Consider the following 22,652-nt stretch of genomic DNA (forward strand, 5'->3'; position numbering starts at 1 on the left):
ACAAAGCATTGGCTACTATGCTGAGGAGTTGCTGTGTGGCTTTCTGCACGTTAGATAAACTTAAAAATTCAGAGTTGAAGGGCATTTTTCAATGTGAACCCTATTTTCTCAATTTATTGTGTCTAAGTAACAAATGGGAACAGCAGTTGTTGAAACGGGTCCAGCACTGTGTGAGACCACTGCAGCTTTCAATCAGGGCATGGTCACACAGTCAACCTATGTCCAATAAAAGTGCTTGTTTTTGCCACTGATGGGCTCACATTGTATAATAAGTGTCTGACAACATTACTGAAAAGATCCTTACAAAGATAGACTTTTTTGTTAAGGAGTAAAGTAATTTTTGTTTGTTTCCTTTTGGGTTTGGTGTTGGTGATTTCAGGGCTGTTCCTAGTTTAACAGAAAGGATCTAATGCTTTATCTAAACGGTGTTAAAAGGTTTAGCCACTACAGTAACATTCAAGCATATTGTCAAAACACAGGCTGATGGCGTTGAGTAACATTAGCTCTGCCATACTGTCTCCGGGTGCTTTCACACCTGCCCCTTTTGGTTCGGTTCAATCAAACTCAAGTGCTGTTCATTAAGGCAGGTGTGAACACAGCAGTCCACTCAGGTGTGCACCAAAACAACCAGACTGAGACCTTCTTGAAGAGGTGATCCGGATACAACCTCTGGTGCGGTTCGTTTGTGGTGAGAACGTGTTCCGACCTGGATCTGAACCAACTGCAGTCACATGACACATTGTTTGGGTTAAACATGAGCATGTTACAGTCCTGGAGGATTATTAATGTGCACCTCCTCCTGTACTGCCTTAATATGCACATTCAGCACATCCAATGCATCAAAACATTGTTTTCTAGTTGGAGCCGCGCCTCGTTTTCAAACTGTATGGTTTGACTAAAATGAACAATGACAGCAATATAGTCCACGATGAGCAGCGCTAAAATCAACCTGTGTAGTTGTCCCTCCATTGTGACATTAGAAAGTGTCACATTTATCTTGCAAGTGTACTCTTCTTCAACGTTTAGTTTACTTCCTGGATTTTTCCCACATGGAAATTCTGACCAATCAGGAGCAGCTTTCTTGTGCAAGGCATTTGATCTGGTCCGCTTGTAAATGCTGCCGTGAGAACACGAACCAACTCTAGGCAGTTATACAACTTTGTAACAAAATTAGTCCCTGATTCAGACCAAAGCAAGACAACTCTAGGTCTGAAAGCACCCTCAAAATGTGAATGGAATTCACTAAAACATGCTTGTCTATTTACATCATAGCATTAATGGTTATACGATACTGATATTATGGTAATTTTAATAAATCATATCTATAGTGGTGCTTACCAGCGAATGTGAAAGTGAAAGCCAACACCAGATTCACTCTCGCACAAGTTTTGTCGGCATACTTCTACCTGATTGCTACTTTTTTTATAAAGTCCTGACGCTGTTATCGTCTCTGGGCTACACGCCCAGGATTAACCTGACCACAGCAAAATAAGAAGAACATTTTAAAAGGCACAGGCAGTTTCTCCAGATAAATACACCACCATTAGCTTCTAGTAGGTCAAAAGTGATGATTGATGTGACAGTGCGAGTCTATACATTGTTTTTTCAGCAAAATCCTGCATAGTATACCTAAAAAATATGGCGGCATGTATTTGACACTGGTCTAGAAACAGGTCTGATACTTCAACCGTTTTCTTCCCTTGTTATCTTATGGTGTGGTCGAGGTTGCAAATATAAGAAGTGCTGATGCAAGTGGATCATAGACGTCTCTCTTCAGCTGACTCAGGTTTGGTACCATTAGTTAAGCTGGCAAGATCGGCGAAAGAGAAAGAAACTAATTCAGGCTCAAGTTCAACACAGTATATTAAGCTAATACAGGCACTGGCATCACACTGCTCTCTTGTTGCTTTAAACTAAATACTCAGGATATTATTTTCTGTGCTTATATTTGATGTTTAAAGCAATTGATTTTAGTAACGAACCATCAATATCTGAATAAAGTGCTGAGCATGAGAAGACTTATGGTCACTACTTTTTCAAGAGTCTTGGAAAAGATTCAGTGTGTACCATTAATCAGGATTTGTGATCCAAGTGGGTCAGAAAAACTGCCCATTCAGTGGATGAGATGATCATTTGTGGGAGTTTGTTTTTTATAACTGTAAAAGCAATCAGTGTCAGCTTTCCATAAATCTACTGCTGACTTCTCATGCCCCACTTCCAAAGTCCAATCACATCAAGTTTCTTCTTGTAACTCTGGTTAAGTTTATTACTCGGCTCTTTTTTCATGTTTGGCTCTGCGTGGTTGTTATTTTGACTCTGATACTGTCAGCAAATTTATTGTGGGCCAAAGAGACACTCAGTATGCACCCATCACCTGGGAAAACCAGACAAAGCCACTGTGACTCATACTCCTTTAATAGATAATCTATTGCACTTATTTTATTTTTATCCCCAGTGTCAGATAAAGACCTGCTGAATGGCTACAAAGACAAAGTACCCTGATTAATGATGTTAAATTACCAGGGGTGGAAGACGTACTCATATCCTGTACTAATGTAAAAGCAGTAACACCACAGTGTAGAAATACTAAAACTGCGAACATATTAGCATCAAAATATATTTAAAATACCAAAGGTAGAAGTGCTCATCATGCAAGATGTCCCATTTCAGACTAATATATATTGTTTGACTATAATTTTATGAGATGATGAACATGTTAATTAAAAGTGGAGCTCATTTTAAACAACTTAATCCACTGCTGAGTAGTTTAATATATAACAATACCATCTCATAAAATACCGTGGTTTCACGGTATATCACGGTATTACAGACGTTATATTATTACTGGTCAGAATAAGCCTCGAAGGAATCAAAATGGAAGAGTAATTGTTGGTTGGACAAACATTTTATTACTATAATCGAAAATTTAACACATTTTGTTAATGGAAGTGTGTGTAAAAAGTCTCTCCTGAGAGAAAACTGTTACAATAAACATCCAGTTGCATTTTTTTTTCAATATTGTGGATAAACAAATGTACATGGCATAGTCTGAGTGGGCAGAAGTTTGCTGCATAGATCAGCCTCTCATTGGGCGGAACGAGCCACCCGCTGAAGTCCCGCCCAACCACCTCCAGTTGCAGTTTTCAACACGTCCTTTACTAACTTTTGTGGTGTTTGATCTTGCGGGGATGTAGCCATGTTTCTGCCATGGCTCGCATCCTGTAGGCGATATTTTTGTGGGCGTGTTACACTAAAACCTGTTTCCCCCCGGCAATATTTTTGCAAGCGCACCATTGCTGTGGCACCGCCAAGAACAATTGTGATTGGTTGAAAGAAATAAAAAAAAGCCGGGGCGTTTTTTTTTCTCCAATCTTAAATTGAGAGTAGGCGCAGCCAGACCTTTCTTTTCTTGAAAAAGGTCTGGTGAGCGAGACTAACATGGCATGACACCCGTCAAATTTTAATTTCAATAAAGTATATCTTATCTTATCTTATCTTATCTTATCTTTTATATCATGATATACTCTGAATATACTCTATACTATTGCTGCAACCTTACGATACAGTTTTGTTGTTGCGACCAGCGCAAACAATAATATCACTTAGAAAAACTGGAGGGGGGTTTGAGAAGTTGTCTGTTTTCACCATAGACCGTATAAACTAATGAACGTAGCTGCAGTACCGTTACCCATTGGTTTGTGGACTGCCATTTTCAAGCATCAAGTTCAGCATTTTGGCCGCCGCCATTTCATTTTTTGGCGCCAGATGTGACCATATTTGGATGAGAGGTTGGAGCTGTAAAGGAGTGAGGGGTGGATGTATCTCATATACTGTAGTGCTGCCTCACAGAGAACGTGTCACTCAAACAGTCCCTCCCTTAAAAAATATGCATAACTTAAAGCCTTAATAAAAAGTAATTGGGTGAGATAGGTAAAAATTCACACCTCGTACAGTTGTTATAAATGTTGAAATTAGCTTTGAGACCAAAACCATGTTTTGTTCCAGGCTGTAAACATCTTTATTTCTATTGTAAAGTTGGACATTTTAACATGAGGGTCTATGGGGATTGACTCGCTTTTGGAGCCAGCCTGAAGTGGCTGCAATTTCTGGCACCTCCAAGTTGGCTTCATTTTACAGCCCCAAAGGCTGCTGCTTAGTTTCCACTCACAGTGCAATACTTGAGTAAATGTGTTTAGTTACTTTCCACCACTGAAAATAACACCACTGGTGCAATCAGTAAGAAAGAAAATATAAAAAAGAAACGTGCAGCCTCAAAGTAATGGAAATAAACTACAAAAACATGAGCAACGCATAATGAACGGTACCTCAGAGATACTAAAAATATTCTCTGTGTCTACATTAGTTTAACTAATACTTGGATGCACACACATCAGGTGAGTTTATCTATGCAAGGAGTAGAATAAAACCATGTACAAATGCTAAATGTTTGACATTTTATCTGTGTTTTCAATCCTGTATAAACTGTTACAAAGATACCAGCAATGTTACCCCTGGACACTTGAATCCTGTCATCCTGTGGCAAGCTGATGCTGGTTGGAAACTTGTCCTCTCTGAAAGGATGTTTACAGTGTCTCCTAAAAATAGCAACATACTACATCCGACATAAACCTTAATGCACCCTAATTTAATGTGACGTTTTTTGTTCAGGATCTTGCCACTGACCATTGTTCCTTTAAAAAGCCTTTTTTAATCCACTTGGCTCCAGCATCACAGAGCCATTTCAGAGATCCTTTGTCACAGCCAAGTGCCTCCTATTGAAACTAAATTAATTTGCGGTATATCCCCGGCATTCCCAACAGCCAGAGCTATGATACCCATGAATCAATAACGCTTTCATTCTTTATTTTTTCCGGCAATGCATTTCACTTTGATAATGTGATTACATATTAGTGCATTGCTGCTGAATGTACACCTGCCCTGAGCCAGATTCAGAATCAATTTATTTCATATAAAGCATTTCCTGGCAGGATACACGCCACATGTTGTTAGAGAATTTGAATTTAGATGTGGATTTTTTTTCCTCCATAGGATCGATACATCGTTCCAAAGTCTATTTCAATTTCATTAGTTCCACAGACAGCTTTTAATCAGACTTTATGTTTGAGTGCTGTGTTGTCTGCCCTTTAAGAGTGAGGTATGTTGTGGTCAGAGGAGCGGGGATTTTTTAAGATCGATTTTTGTTGTATGTCAGCAGTTCAGGTGTATTCCATTAATTTACCCTCTGTGGTACCGTTGTGTTGCCAGGTAACACAGGTCAGGTAACATAACCTTTTTTGGCTGTTTCCACTCACACAGTGCATCCCAATATGATGCAGTGCTTTAAAAAAGAGCCAGGCGTTTTAAGGACACCAGTAGCACTGTTTGTATTGTCACATGACTCTCCAGAGGCCATGCTGTGTCCCATTCAAGGGGCCTTCCTTACATGATTCAGTACTATCATCTCTGTCACAAAAATGGCCTCGAAACATCTTTTTCTGTCATTTATAGTCTGGAAAAAAACCAACTCACAATAATGGATGAGAAAAGTTTATTTTTTAATTGTTAATGTACTTTATTTTCCAGTTAAGTAATGGGAAATTGTTGAAATGCAAATGAGTTATACCATGCATTTATAAATTTCCCACCATGACATTTTTTGGTATTGCTTTTAAGGGTTTATAGGTGTTTGTAGGTCATTATAATGCAGCATAATATAATATGCAGTCCTCTCTGCAGAGTAGACTGTGCTTATATTTTACACACATCCTTCCTCCATTTACAGAATGAATGCAATATTATTACATGACTCTCCAAAGACGAGGAGGTTAGAAATAGCAATCAATTAGAACTTAGCTGTGAGGAAGACATCAAGCTGCGAGCAACCCAGCAGCAACACAACTAATTGTGTCAACATACAGCCTGTCAGGAAAGACACACACTAAAAAACTGAAAGCAGGCATTTAAATGTGCAGCAAATAATCAAACACTGGAATAAAATCCAGTACTTGGTTTTGAAGAGGGTAATGATAGTTTGGTTTGATGAATTGTTTACGTAGAGTTTGCAGAAATATGCTGACACTTAAATGCATTTATTCCAGTGGTTCAATCAGTATTTACGAACATGAGCTGCTCTCACTCAAAGCCAGAAACAAGAGAAGTCTTAAACTTATAATGTCATTGGGTATAAAGTCTGGAGCTGCTCCATAGACAATGAATTGGAGCCTGATTTTGTTTGTTTTCTATTTTTAACCAAATGAGTTTTATTCTGTTGTAGTCTCAGTTGTGAAACAGAAAATCTGAACATTCCCCGAGGTCTACAACATCTTTCACCATTCACTGTCTACGGAGCAGCTCCAGATTTTATACAAATTTGACTTTTAGCACTCTAGCTTTTGGATTTGTCAGAGAGTTATTCATGTTAACAAAAGCCCAGTTCAGACCAAAGATTCGTGACGAGACAAAACCATGTTAGAACGTTGCAGAGAAAAGTTGCAGCTGTGTGAACTGGCCGTCTGAGCTCGACTCAAGCCGGCTGATGGTGTCACCTGCAATTCAGCTGGTCAAATCACCGGCGGCTGGTTTTAATACTTAAAGCATGTCACCTGTTTCAACAGCCAGTCAAAATGCGTGTCGTCCCTGCCGAGCCCTCTACTTCCATCCTCTTGGTGTGCTGGTGTCGCTACTGCTGCTTGCTGTGTGTTGTTAATGTGGTGTATTTATTATGAACACAGTCTATCTGATGCTTTTTTTATTTCTGTTTCTCGCCGTTTCATCACTACTACAAATGCAGCTGTAGCCAGTATCTCACTATCACTATCCTCATTCATATTTTAAGAAGCTACAAATTATATTCAGCCACAAAATAAGCCTGAAAAGCTGGAAATCAGAACAGAAGTACAGAGAGTTGTTGCATAGTGATGATACACCATCTCATCTAGTTGCATTGGTGTGAACCGGCAGGTTTTTAGAATGTTGCAGAACGGTGCATTGCAAGTAGTTACATGTGTCAACTCATCTTGTCATGAATCTTTGATCTGAGTTGTTATAGACCATAGGAATAACATATATGAATTTTGAAAGTGTGTGTAGTTCCCCTTGTGATACCTTACAACTGGCATCATACTGTGTACCATAGAGGGTTAATTTAAGCAGTGACTATGTATATACATTGGCAAACTAAACAATTTTTTTGAAGACCTGAAAAAAGAATTTCACTGAGATATTATTCCACCATAGCTGAGGCACTTTTTGAAATACATGGGATTTAGGATGTGAGATTCATTGTACTGTAGGTGATCCTTTTTTGCTTACAGACAGAGAGCTGCAATTAAAGTGGGAAAATTAACATGCTGTATTCATTAGCATGAACAGCGATGCTACAGTTAATACAAAAACATCCATATATATAATTCATTCCCGAACAAAGACATGAAGCTGTGTAAAATATGACCTGCTGCCACTGCACTGTCAAACTGTTTCGCACAGGAGAGAGAAAAAAAAAAAAGAACAGAATTTTCAAAGCATGGATGCCTTGAGCAGTCAAATCTAACTAGGTAGGTGGTCCCCTTAGACACAATTACTGTGTAATACTTCAAAGAGATGTCAAGCTGTCTTTGCTGAGTAAGAAGCTACACCTAGGCTCTCCTAATAACAGCACTGAGACAACGGTGCGCTACACATTGTGTGCTCCCTGCAAAATATTCTTTTGACCTGAACTGATACTCAGAATATTTCATATACACATGCATATAGGTTGATACTGCACTGTATTCAACTTTTGTTTTTCAGTTCATGACACCTAAAAAGCACAATCGCTCAGTCTCCAGGAGACATTATGCAAGAATAAATCACATGATGCATCTTTGTGACAACAGTACAGCCCCCCTGGTGTGTTGTTACACAGTTTGCCGACACAGTTCACAGCCACAAACGACATCCTGGGATTTGGGAAGAGCAGAAGGGAGGTCGACTAATTATCTCAACACTCAACAACTCTTTGGCTGCACCACATTCTCTGCTGTAGCAGAGAATCACACAGCATATCTGAGTGCGGTGCCACAACATGAAATATGCATGATACAGTAGCAGGACATGTTATTCAGGTCATCTGGAAACTGTTCACTCACTCTGTGGTATGAAACCTATTGCATCAAATATGCACGTACTCTATCAGCACGCTACTGTGTGCACGTACCAAGCATGTTTTAAAATTAAGTAGGGTTATTAGATCAAAACAGCAAACTGGAGCGAGCAGTTCAGTTGGAAAGTCGTGCAGAATACAGAAGCCAATTAAATTCATTACTGAAACAGATTTCTACCAGTAGTTTCTCAATGCATAAACACAACTCTGTTTTCATGTATACAGAAGAGCCGGTTTATTATTCAGTAGGTTGTCTTTAGACAGATGGAGGAGATGTGGGATTAATAAACTGGAGAGCAACTCACAGGAGCACCAGCCGCACTTAGCGCTGACCTGAGTCCTGACCTGACATTTAGGTGTAATGTGCAGCCTGACATCAACTCCAGAGCTCAGTGTGAGAAGATATAACAAAGGACAGGATGGGATTTTTAAGCCTTTCTTAAACCTACATGAGTGTTGTATTTAAGAGCTGGTCGCTGTAACCGTTTCTCTTCTTTGTATTGACGGAGAAGTGGTAGAATATCTTTATTGTTATTGTACAAATACAAGGAGATACAGAGTTTGCAACTTCTGTACCAAAGCTATAATAAATACAATAAAAAGAAAAGTTAAATAGCAATAAAGTGGCGTTATTAAATATTAAAGGGGTACTTATCCATAGTTGACATATTGCATACAGTAGATGTCAGTTGGCAACACATTCTGCCTCCGACCTCGTCACATATCGATGTTCAGTTGTGGACTTTCCACATCCAGATACGACGTGCAAGGTACCCTGGGTGTGTTGGTTGTTGACGTTCTGGGACGCCATGTCAAGTTCTGCCGGTTACATGCATTGTCTTCTTTCAAAATACACTTCTGTTTAAACAGGAAATTTACCGTTTACATACAGTCTCTTTCAAAATAATAGCACTACATTGGTACAATGGTACAATAACGTGAATTGATGTTTTTTTCCTTCAACAACAAACACACAGTTCAGTTTAGGGTTTGGCTGTCTAATCTTATGGGATGCAAACAACGCTTACTTGGGGAAAAATGTCCGTTGGACCCATCCACCATAAACTTGGACTTTCAGCAGCTCCACTCCAAGCTCCCTCCAAATGTCTGAGCTCCTCACCCTATCTCTAAGGCTGAGCCCAGCCGCCCTATGGAGGAAACTCATTTCAGCTCCTTGTATCTGTAATCTCATTCTTTCGGTCACTACCCAAAGCTCATGACCATGGGTCATAGGGTTGGAGGGTAGATGGACTGGGAAAATCAATCTTCTCTGCCCTCTGGCTCAGCTCCCTCAATGCCTACATCACTGCTGACACCGAACCGACACACCTGAAATCAAAGACGAACCTCTGACAAGCAAAATGATTCATGTAAATTAAATCTGTCTGTCTGTCTGTTCCTCTATTTTCTCAACACTTGTTCATCTGACCACCTTCACACTTGGTGGGTGTGTTGCTGAGGAACCAAGGAAGTGCAGCGTTGAGTGTGAGTTCTTAAAATCTACAGGACATACCTCAAGGCAATTGAATTGAACGCAACTGGACTTGGTTTTGTCTTAGAAGACGTTTCACCTCTTATCCAAGAGGCTTCATCAGTTCATGCTTGTCTGACTAGGCTGGAACTAGTCTGACAAACTGGTGTGGAAGCACCCAGGTATTTAACCTCTGGGGGGGTCTTCACAAGGCCAATGATGTCACTGGTTCGTTAGTGCTTCAATGGTGTGTCAGTGACAGTCGTTGAAACTCCTGCTGCAACACTGCAGTTGGAGTCGTTAGAGTCACATGAGGCCATTTGTGAACGACCATTGTTTTTAGAGGTTAAGTTGTTAAACCTCCTGGGCAAGGATGAAAGGACAGCATTATAGGTGGGGGATAGGTGGTGTCGCAGACCTCCTTCTCTATTGAGAGATGGCTTTTCCAATTTCACATAGATGGATTCTTTTACACCTCTTTCAAACCATCTGTCTTCCCTGTCCAAGGACAGGTGTAGATAGACTGGACATACCTTTTAGGAGTGCGTTACTACCACCAAAAGTACACATTGTGTAGTGTATTGAGAGGGGACCCCTACTGGCAATCTTTCATCACTCACTACAGAACATTCAAGAACAGATGAAGAAAAAGAGACCAGAGATGTTACACTGTACAAAATTTTGGAATAAAAACGTTTGTTCTTAGAAATAGCAGCCTGGCTTCTCTTCCAGGGCGGAAAAATAAACTGCTTGGGCAGTTTCACCTGGATCACTATAATGCCGTCAGGGGTGCCCTTTAGTGTCTCTAAAAGATGCACTGGGTTTTTGTTTTTTTTTTTTCATTAAGATTTTATTGAACTTTTTCCGTTTTTTCTAACATAAAGAGTGAGATAGGCATAAAAAAGTGTCAGAAAAACAAAATAACTAAATAAAATAATAAAATAAAAATGTAAAATAAACGAGACGCAAATACATACGCACCACTATCCACTCTGATCTTTGAGCAGCTGATTAGCTCTCAGACACTCAAAAAGCGCGCAACAGAGCACCATGCACATTGCGTACGATTCACTGAAAGATACGTCCATACCAACAATGTGCTCCAAGTAACCTCCCCACTTCACCACATATTTCTCCACCCTGTCCTCAGAACTGAAAGAGATTTGTTCATATGATGCAACTCTGTGAACCATTCCTTAAGAGAGGACTCCCCTGGTTTCCTTATAATTATAATTATAATTTACTTACTCATCATTATACTGGTCTGAATAAAGTCCCTGGCTCCACAGTGAGATGTGAGATTTGTGGGTCACTGAGCACATACAGCCTCGGGCAGAACTCCAAGTTAATCCGGGTAATGATTTTATTCGTCCATGAAACATTATCCAATAGTTCTGAATCATGGGACGTTCCCAGAGTAGGTGAAGAAGCGCCCCTTCAGAACTGCAGCGCTTCAAACTGTCAACGTTGTTCCTGATCTGAGAACAGTCTGCAGGGGATCCAATAAAAACGATGGTGCATTGGGTTTTTAAGTAACTCAAATGTAAACCCATCCATGTCATTATTAGACGGTCAAGTGTAGTATATAAAGAGTGCAAAGGTCTGCTTGGACGGGTGGGAGGGGAAGTGTATGGGTCCAACAAGCATAGGACTTTGACCCGCTAGACCGGTGTTTGTGTCCCATGTGAAACTGGAAGTCAGCGTCAAGTTATGAGTGGTTAGTCTCCTGAATCAACTGCCATGACTAACATTAATCACAATCTTTACCTAACCCTAACCAAGTAGTATTGCTGCCTAAACTTACCGCCTACCCTTCTGCGTCAAGAAACAACGCAAAAGGCTGCTTCCAGCTTCCAAATATGACGAGTAGAGATGAAAACACATTGGAAATAGCCTGGCTTTGACTTCATTGAGGCCATAAAATGTTTGTGTGAGCTTTTGCACCCAAATGACGCACATATTCTAACCAGAGACTGCCTCTGTCCTGGCAGATGTATAGCTCAGATCCCCAGGAAACACAGTGTCTAGTGTAAAATTATACAACTAACAAATTGTTGTTTGTTAGTTGTCGAGAGAGCTGCAAGCAACAATGCCAGAGGCTAGGCAATTGTCTGTTGCAAACAGGCATGTTTTGAACACGCACTGCACCAGTACATATAAATATCAGGCACTTCTCTGTGATTTGAGGTTGTTTTTCACTTTCTACTGTGACATGCTCCTACCCTCTCTCCAGTCACATTCTCATGCACACTAGTACCAAGACTTAAATGAGCGTGGCACTATAATTGACCCCCCTCCATAATAGCCATCATGCGAGGAGAGCTGACAATCTGGCATTCTGGGCCAGTTTCTTGACAACTTGATTCACTAAAAGAGGCAATTGGGAAGAGTGGTGCTCTGGAAGAGTTCCATCCATGCGGGTTTAAGAGATAGTTTGGAGAGTGGAAATAGGCCCATAGTCAATCCACTTAAAGGAGGATTAATGCTATGGGATTGATTCGTGGTAATGCCCACCACATTTTCTGACTACTACGGTTTTTGTTAAATGGCGTAACAGTCATGAGAGATGAAGGGAGTGTCCTTATTGTCCAGTCCTTATTGGCAGAATGTGATTTTAAGGTCTTATATTATCAGGAAAATCAGTTAAGTGGCTCTGCAACTAATGCTACCTTTGTGAAGGTTAATGTTCAGTTTTTACTTACACTGAGTGAAGCTGATATCTGAATTCTAAAGAAGTGTTTGAAGCCATTGTTTGTGATTTTATCCTACTGCATTTTAATGCCTGATGTGTTTCTGTTGTCCCTTCTATATAAATAAAAGGAAGGACTGAATAATGAGTACTCAATGTTATGGACTGTTACTATTGACTTTATCTGTCCTGTCTGTGCCCTCTCCCAGATGACCCCACTGTGCAGGGCCTGGACAAGTCCCGGCATCTACAAACAGGAGAGATGATCATAATTGTGGTGGTCTTGGTCATGTGGGCAGGTAGGTTTGTAGACTTCATGTGATTAGTAATGATTCAGTTTTAATAGAAATTCAATTCAGTTCAATTCAATGGAATTTTGTTGTAACAACCAGAACAACCAGAGGGTTCCTCGGTTCAGGGTCACACACTAGGCCCAGTTTTTTGAAACAATAGAGTACTGAATATCAGTCAAAAATATTAAAAATACACAAGATATAAAGTGTTGAAGGAGCAAAAGCAAAAACCAGTTCCTAATAGAGTAACAATAGGAGTAAGACATATACAAGAGTTTCTAAAAATGAACTAAAATGGTGGATATATGCAGAGTGCCCCTTTTAATCAACATTATATTGTATATAATATAACAATGAGACAAGTGAATCACAGTGAATGAAGAGGAAAAACACTTTAAGTATGATAAAGAACATTAAATGTATGTTTTGGGCCTTTATCTATATGAATACGTTTCCCAAACAAACTGACTGGACTTACGTTACCTTATTAACATTTATGACGTGTTAAGATTGAATAGTATTTGAGGCAACGTGGGATGTGGTATTTCTTATGGATGCATACACAACTGAAACAAAGTCATACCGACATCTACAAATGTTCGGTGGATAAGTTAAATATATAATTTGCCCCCTAAAATGTAAATTTAGGAAGTAACAAGTTATTAGCGTTTGACTGGGCGGCGCTACTAGATGTTTCCTTGCTACCGTTTTACACATTGCTAAGGTTTTTCCTGTAGTCGCCATCGTCGTCGTTGCTTTACTTTCATTCACGAATTTTCTTAGTTTTTGGATTCTTTGTTCAACATGGAGGCATGCAAGAAAAACAAAGGTTTATTCACAAATTTAATTTAACACAGAATGAATAACTGATATGTAAATGGTCATTTGGATAGTGAAGTATCCCTTTAAGTATTAATGGCACCACTTGATTTAATAAATCACTACTTTCATTTATTACAAGTGATATAATATACTGTCTCTATAATAAGCTTTTAGTTGTTTGTGCTGTCACAGTAACACATATCTCAGTGTGTCTCCTAACGTTGAGAGTAATTACTGTAAAAGCCTGAATGAAGATTCAATATTGTCTAATAACTATAAATCCAATGCAAAGCACAAGATATTATTGATCAGCTGTTGTCAGTGGTGAAATGACATTAAAATATTGCCAAATAAGCTAAAAGATAATTTGATTTTTCCAGTGGAATTGAAACTTGTTATTTATTGTCAGCCTCAGTGATATAGACTAATGACACATAGCTGACAGAGGATTCACACTGTAGAATACATCAATACACTGATACACTAATCAATAAGCTTCACGTTAAAGTCCAAAAACCTGATTGAAAAAATTAATCTGCAACGTCTGAATGCCCCGTCTCTTTTTAGGCTTTTTTGGCTTCAACAATGTCAAACCAACATCAGGCGTCTCTGAGCACTCTCTGTATCTAAGCCTCTCCATCCATGTATGAGTTTCTACTCCTTTGAGGAAGTGTGCTGATTAATGAAGTGCTGAGGCACAATGAGAAGTGGCATATCTGACAGGCTGCCAGGAGCGGGGTTTTCCCACCCCCGAGCACCAGAGTGAGATGTTAAATAATACTAATGAGAGAAACCAAAGTAACACGGAGGCTGTGACGAGTGGGAGTGAAAGAATGAAAACACCACATGTGGCGCATTCGTAATTGACTGCTCATTTGAATCCAGTCCCTGTTTAAAGTCACATTATTCTCTGAATTTTATGAGGCATATAACACCTTCAAACATTGAGTCTGCAAAAGATAGTTGTGTACTTCTGTATTTATTTATTTGATTTTCTTTTATCTTTTATCTTTATAGCTTCTGCTGCTTATTATAAGTCTGAAAAGTTGCAGTCTCATCTGCTATATTGAATAATGTTGCTGCTTAACGAGGGCCTGTTAGTTGAAAAGCGCATAAGATGAATGAAGGCTTTAAAGATTTTTGCTGAGGAAAATGTCCCATTAAAACAACATTATAATAAATTGTAATGTAAACCATTTAAATGCAGACAAATCACTTCTCAAACACATAAACGTTGCTGTAATTCAACTACAAAGCAAACCAGTGTAAATGTAGAAATGCGGACCATGAATGTCTCTCAGCTACAGACAGTGATATGTAGCTGCAATATTACAGAGCGCTTATGTGATGCATGAATAATAATAATTTCTTAATTAAATGAATCACGCTTCTATTTCTCAGCTGTCATTACCAGCACTCCATATCAGTTTCTGAATGTTTAATGATAGCATTCTCATAGAAATTCATAACCTCAGTGAAGCAAGGAAGTTAATTGTGAGCATTCAGTACTTATCCAAACTGGAGGCAGAACTGCATCTGGCAGACTGCATATTGTAGCAAAGCCAACTCCATGGAGAATTACTGTCTTCCAAGCCTTCAGATAAAGGCACAGCCATCACCCTCCCATGGGAGCAGAATTCCATTATCCACATGGCCTTTCAACGTGCTCGGCTAGAGGAAGTGGTGAAATGTCTGTGAGTGACAGTTGCTGCCTCGCAACTAAATTCCTGTCCTCATTTGTGTGTGTGTGTGTGTGTGTGTGTGTGTGTGTGTGTGTGTGTGTGTGTGTGTGTGTGTGTGTGTGTGTGTGTGTGTGTCGCACATGTGCCCATCTCTCACCTCCCGGCAGCTGTTATTGCCCTGTTCTGCCGGCAGTATGACATCATCAAGGACAACGACTCCAGCAACAATAAGGAGAAGGCCAAGCCGTCGTCAGAGAGGAGCACACCGGAGCACCACAGTGGAGGGCTGCTGAGGAGCAAGGTGAGCATGACACCTCTGAACACAAGTGCACATGAAGGCTTTTTCAAGCAGCTGTGTGTGCACACTAACAGCGTCTCTCCCCACGACCCTGAATCTGAAGCAGTTAAATGGAATTCAGTTTTGCTGTTTGTGAAGAAGCATCCTGCAGAAACGATTTCCTCCAGTGAATAATAACATTAATGTAATCTAATCTGCCGTGTGCTCAGCCAGCTCACACTGCCATGAAGTGCACACCTCTTTGGCACTTGGCACTTTGGCAGACATGGTTATGGTGGATATTAACATGATTACTGTAGTTTTGTAGGATACAGGTGCATCTGGCTCTGCTGCACAGGCTGGAAACCAAAAAGCCCCAAAATGCCAGTGATTATGATGGATTTATTGGGAGATGATGCTTAATCAGTAAATTAAAAATACTGCCTGGTGATGGTGTGGGTAGCAGGTCCACATATACTGTTGGCCAACTAAAACTGTCTCTCCTGTGCTTCACTCTCCCACACATTCTCATATAACAGCAGGCAGCTGTTCCCATGATTAAAATGCGAGGCACAGACTGACATTTATTTGATTAGCGAATGCAATTTGCATGTGGGGACATGTGGAGAATGCTTATGTATGTTCCATTAGAAAAAAAGTTTAGTGTGAAGTTATAAAAATCTTAACTCAAACCAAGGACAATAAATGGTCCAGGCTATTCTCATGCACTGTTCGTATACCTACAAAAAGTATTGCACCTGAATTCACAAGACAAATGCGCTGACAGGAGTAAAAACAGAAGTAGCAGAATGAGCAAACATCAGTTGAGGACAGGGTGTTGAATGATAAAACAAACAGGACTTTCCTCCAGGAGACAGGTGTTTGTATCCTGTATGAAACCACGTGAGCTTTGAGTTATTTTAAAGTACATCATCACCATGTTTTTTATTCTAAACAGAACCTATGTAATTTTACGTTAATTATGTAATGTGATGATGTCTAACTATCATTCTTTTCCTAAACCTTACCTCCATAACTTAAACTCCTAAACTTAATGTAAGTTTACCTTCCTAAACCTAACCTGCATAACTTTACCTTAAGTATGTAACATGATAACGCCCAACCATGATTGTTTTCCTAAACCTAACCTACATGTATGTAACTTAATATTTTCAAACCTAAGTAACTTTACTTTTCAGAACTTAAATGACATAACTTGATGTTAAGCAGTAACGTGACAACACCCAACCATGGTTCTTTTTCTAAACATAATCTACATAACTTTACTTTCCTAAACCTAGCCTATGTAACTTTACGTTAAGTACGTAACATGGCAATCTCCAACTATAATTCTTTTCATAAACCAATCCTACGTAACTTAGCATTTCTGAATCAAACCTACATAACTTTACTTTCCTAAACCTAGCCTATGTAACTTTACGTTCAGTACATAACATAGCAGTGTCCAGCTATGATTCTTTTCCTAAACCAATCCTTCGTAACTTAGCATTTCTGAATCAAACCTATGTAACTTTACTTTCCTTAACTTAACCTACGTAACTTTAATTAAGCAGTAACATGACAACAACTAACCATGATTCTTTTCCTAAACCTTACCTACGTAACTTAAAATCCTAAACTTTACTTTTCTAAACCTGTGCTGTGCAGCTTTTAATTAAGTGATGTGACAAAAGAAAACCATGACTGTTTTCCTAAACCAAACGCACATAACTTTATTTTACTAAACCTAACCTACATATCTTTACGTTAAATACATAAAATGGCAGTGCCCAAACCTAACCTACGTTATTTAACATTTTTGAATGAAACCTACGTAACTTTACTTTCCTAAACCTAACCTACATAACTTTACGTTAAGTATTAACATGAGGACACTCAACCATAATTCTTTCCTAAATCTTACCTACGTAACTTATAATCCTACGCCTAACCTTAGTAACTTTACTTCATTGGTGTAACTTTACCTTTTTAACTTAACTTACATAACTTTACGTGAAGCAGTAACATGACAACACCCAACCATGATTCTTTTTATAAACCTTACCTGTGTAACTTAAAAGCCCTAAACCAAGTAACTTTACATTAAGTACATGACAATGCCCAACCATGATTGTTTTTCTTAACCTAACCTACATAACTTAACATTTTAAAGCTAACCTAAGTAACTAAATATTCCTAAACCTAACCTATGTAAATTTAAGAGCGTAATGTGATGAAACCCAACCATGATTCTTTTCCAAAACCTAACCTCTGCAACTATACTTCACTCATATAAATCTGTTGTAGATCATGCTATATGTAAAAGCTTACTCATTTTTTGGCACATACCAAGTACAGTAAACATTACTTCACCTTACCTAGGTTAAATGCTTGAATTCACCTTTACTGTGCATAGACTGCTGTACTACTATATGCCAATTCATTTCTTCTTTTTCATTTAAAATGTAACCTTGACCACTAAATAATATTCCTCTGGGAAAAAATAAATATTTCATTCAAAGAAGCACCTGATAGAAATTAGATCTTTGCTACAGATATAATGACAAGAATCTCCAAGGACCCATTCCTCCTCCGCAGTCTCTACATCCAAATAATATACAAGCAGCACGACTGTTAGGTAAAACATATGTTGAATGTGTTGTAATAAAACACAGTAAGTTTAGGGTTGAAACCTTGGGATGGTCAAACGTAAATTAAAGTCCATATCTTAAAAAAATATAAAGTCAAGTCACAGGTGAAGCTTTGGGTGTGTGAACAGATATATTCAGTCACAGCTCAGTAATGAGGCCATGACCAATCGATAATTGAGGTAATTTGCATTGTGAGTGTCGACCTCTGGCTGGGATTTAACGTAGAAACATATTGAGTTCTCTTGTTTAAATTAGCCGAGGGGCAATCGTTGTAGAATTCCTCATTGTGTTGGCTTATCTCTCCTTCCAGTCCTCATTAGGTGGTCAGATGTTGATGTAAGGTTTCTGTCAGAGAAGTTTGTATCAGGACTTCAAAAACTCTCTCTAGTGTCAGTCAATAGTGTAAATGTTTTTAGCAAAAGTCCTTAAGGTGTTTTGTCTCACCGATGGCTTACGCAAGAGAGTGGATGTGTTGAGACTGATCAGGGTCAATTTCTGAATAAAAACATCTTCATGAAAACATAGAATTAAAGGTTGAACTATTGATCTTGAATGCCTGAAAAACTGATGTTGTTAAGAAATACATACATATATATATATATATATATATATATATATATATATATATGTTGTTTACATTGTTTACAAGTCGAGTAGCAACTTCAGACAGGTCCAGACAACACATCAGCTATCTGCATATGAATACAGATAAAGTAGGAAAAACGTCTAAAAAGCTAAATCACTGTCAGATTATACAAAACCCAGTTGTAAAAAAGAGATTTAAAACTAAAATTCCCACCTTGTGAATGTATGCCTCATGTCTGTGAAAACATGGGTGCTTCACACACGCCTTTCCTTCGGCAGCACAAAAGATCTATACAATCAGCACAGTTTCAAGGTGGGCGCCCAAGATTGGTGTCACCTATTCAGTATCTGACCAAGTGTCTCCCCTTCTGTTCCTGAGATATGACACTGAATAATGGCCACAAAAGTGTTTTTGCAGAACATTATGATGTCTCAGTGAAGTTGACCTTTGACCTTTTGGATATAAAATGTCATCACTTTATCACGATATCCTATGAGACATTTGCGTGAAATTTTGTCATAATTAGTGTGAGAATTGTTGAGTTACGGCCAAAAACATGTTTTTTTGAGGTCACAGTGACCTTGACCTCTGACCTTCGACTACCGAAGTCTAATTAGTTCATCATTGAGTCCAATGTTTGTGCCAAATTTGAAGAAATTCCCCAACGTGTTACATATACAAGAATGAGATGGATGCAAGGACACATTGATCATGACCTTTGACCACTTAAATCTAATTAGTTCATTGTTGTGTCCCAGTGAACGTTTGTGCCAAATTTAAGAAAAAATTCCCCTAAAGATGTTCTTGAGATATAGCCCTCACAAGAATGAGACAGATGAGGTCAAGGTGGCCTTGAACTTTGACCACCAAAATCTTATCAGTTTATTGTTGAGTCCAGGTGGACATTTGTGCCAAATTTAAAGAAATTCTCTTAAGGCATTCTTTGGGTTTTGCATACAAGAGAATGGAACGGATGTACGGATAGACGGACAGATGGATTTACGAACAACTTAAAAACATAATATCTCCCACCACAGCTGTCACTGGTGCTACCTGTGTTCATGGCACCAATTTTCTCTGCCAGGTCAAGTACTGGTTACTGTAATACTGACAATGTATTTGTCTTCTGTGATCAAAGTATGTCTTCAGAGGAGAAAGTAAAATAGAGTAATCATGATTTTATTTATCTTTTCTGTTGCAGTTTCATCCTTCTGTGCCATCCATCAACATCATAGAAGTCTAAGAAGAAGCAAGCTGAAGTTAAACTCCTCTGGCTCTTCTACCATCAATGCATTTTCCACCTTTCTCACTGATGAGGAAAAAAGCTGATAAAATGTATAGTTTCTGTGGGTCGTCATCAGTGAATAAGGTCGGCTGAGGCTGTCTTTGCAAAGGACACACATGCATGCACACGGTATTTGTAGGAAAACACAAAACTACAGGTACACACCCATTCACACGACCCTACACACACTTACACACACACACACACACACACACACACACACAGTACAGTAGCTAAACCTACTCCTACAGGTTGATAGTACATAAACTATAATGTTAACCCATGGTGCAGTTAACATTGATGTCTTTGCCAGGTGCTTGGTATGTTATTGCAATACAAAACACACAACCATCTCTGGGAGGCTGGTCTTCATGACTTTAAATACGCAGTGTATTTTTGATATTGGCATGTGCAATTAGACACCACCACCTTCACCTGTTCACCTGTTATAGGAAACTCCGCTTTACATAAATCAACATTTTTCCATTGCAAACAGTGTTAATATATTATCTCATCACAAATGTATATTATCTGACTGCTGTGGGCAGAGTGTTAATAAGAAGGGAAACACATGTATTCATTTGTAAGAACAGCCACAATGACATGTCTTAATTTTTTCTAATAATATTTAAATACCATTTTCTGGATAACATTGTATTTTTTCATACTTCATAAATAACAAGCATTATATCTGTACATATTTCATTCATTTACTACAGTTGCATGCAGGTCATTTGCCTGTAGAATAGCATTTGATGTGCATTCTAACCTAGATGCCAAAAATGGAGAAATAAACATGATTGCAGTCCCGAGAAGCTGTTCATGTTTTCTTCTATTCCTCCTGCTTTCAGACCAGGACATTATCTTTTATCATCCGGCGTTTCATTTCAGATCTTGTACATTTCTTGACAATTGTATTTCCTGAAGTGTAAAATAAACCTTCTTTTGAATGTCCCATCACGAAGTTGCAGCTAATGTAATGAAGTTTCTCTCACCGCAGTGCATAAATCACTTCCCACTGCGCACAAAATGCACTTTCACACAGAAACCGCTCACCAGCTGTCACAAAGGTGCATTTCATGCATTAAATGCTGGCGGAGACTTACAGTACATTAAAAAAATGCACCTCATGCACAAAATGCTTGCCAGGTTGTGTCACAAAAAGTGTTTTAACGCAGGTAATACCTTCAAAGTGCTCCAAATTAATTAGGTAAGGATATGGTAGTTAAAATTATTGTCACTCCTTTTATTTTGAAAGTAAAAAATGCATATAGTGCATGAACATGTAAAATGCTGATGTGTACAATATTTTATGTGCAACACCAGCATTTTGTAGTTAAAACTGTATTTTGTGCAGAAAACGCTCTCTCCTCTCTGTCTTTAGCCCCTCCCACCAGACGACCACGGCCATATGCACATGCTTTATACAGTAACCCAGTGTTATCTTATTTCAATGTAGAGCATGCTCTCTGTTTATCAGACCACAAATGAGACAAGAATTAGCTAGCCACACACATTACAGTCCCTCTGCTTCACTCGCCGCCACTATAGACTATTTTGCTAGGTGGAGAGCAGGCAGCAGCTATAAATACAAAACCTTGTAGTGGCTCAAATTCCGCCAGTGCAAGTGGGTGTAACCTGTGTAACAGCAGCAACAGAAAGTTTGCTGATTCAATGAGAAGTCTGGGACATCCAGGATGAGATCTCTGGCACTGGTTTACACTGGTTGAATTCAAGTTGCTACAGTTGCTGACTGAAGGTGTGATTCAAGGCTCTAGCTAACATTAGCTACATAAACGTAACCTTGAAGCTGCACCTGTGAGCCTTTGGCTCTGGTTAGCAGAAGGCAAAACAATTAGCAACATTTTTTGTTGCCATCTCTGAAATGCTTCACTGACATTGATACACATTTTAATTTGGTTATTTTCAGACTCTCTTTTAGGGTGCTTTCAGACCTAGAGTTGTCTTGCTTTGGTCTGAATCAGGGACTGATTTTGTCACAAAGTTGCATAATTGCTTAGAGCTGGTTCGTGTTCTCACGGCAGCATTTACAAGCGGACCAGATCAAATGCCTCACCTAGCACCACTGAGCTAGCTAGCGTTACAGCTCAGTTGAGGAGGACACCATTGATGTTTACATCTCACACTGTCACAAGCATGAGCCTCTCGTCCATGAGTAGATGCACGCTTCCTTCTGCACAGTGATCTAGCTGTTGAGTGTAGTTCAGTAGGAAACTTCTTACAACAATGTCTGTGGATTATTTTGATTCACTAAGGCTGCTGTCAGCCCTAGAGTGGTCTCCTCTGGTCTGAATCAGGGACAATTAATAATAATTGTTCCAAAGTTGTATAATTGCCTAGAGTTGGTTCGTGTTCTCACGGCAGCATTTACAAGAGGACCAGATCAAATGCCTTGTGTGAGAAAGCTGCTCTTGATTGGTCAGAATTTCCATGTGGGAAAAATCCAGGAAGTAAAGCAAACGTTGAAGAAGAGTACACTTGCAAGATAAATGTGGCACTTTCTAATGTCACAATGGAGGGACAACTACGCAGGTTGATTTTAGCACTGCTCATCATGGACTATATTGCTGTCATTGTTCATTTTAGTCAAACCATACAGTTTGAAAACGAGGCGTGGCTCCAACTAGAAAACAATGTTTTGATGCATTGGATGTGCTGAATGTGCATATTAAGGCAGTACAGGAGGAGGTGCACATTAATAATCCTCCAGGACTGTAACATGCTCATGTTTAACC

The 22,652-nt window shown here is 39.1% G+C and overlaps 2 protein-coding genes across 2 annotated transcripts in view; one reads left to right on the forward strand and one right to left on the reverse strand.

The window, feature by feature from the left end:
• fndc4a (fibronectin type III domain containing 4a) overlaps positions 1-20,770 on the forward strand; it is a 40,480-nt gene extending 19,710 nt beyond the window's left edge. Inside the window, exons 4-6 of the mRNA XM_049589187.1 lie at positions 12,510-12,599; positions 15,265-15,398; positions 19,813-20,770. Coding sequence (XP_049445144.1) covers positions 12,510-12,599; positions 15,265-15,398; positions 19,813-19,854 — 266 coding nt within the window. The 3' untranslated portion in view covers positions 19,855-20,770. The remainder of the gene's footprint in view (positions 1-12,509; positions 12,600-15,264; positions 15,399-19,812) is intronic.
• The window catches only part of rps12 (ribosomal protein S12), a 434,687-nt gene that overhangs the window by 399,341 nt on the left and 12,694 nt on the right, over positions 1-22,652 (reverse strand). The gene's annotated exons all lie outside the window — the stretch shown is intronic.

The sequence above is a fragment of the Epinephelus fuscoguttatus genome, linkage group LG11 (assembly GCF_011397635.1).
Source record: "Epinephelus fuscoguttatus linkage group LG11, E.fuscoguttatus.final_Chr_v1".
Lineage (NCBI taxonomy): Eukaryota > Metazoa > Chordata > Actinopteri > Perciformes > Serranidae > Epinephelus > Epinephelus fuscoguttatus.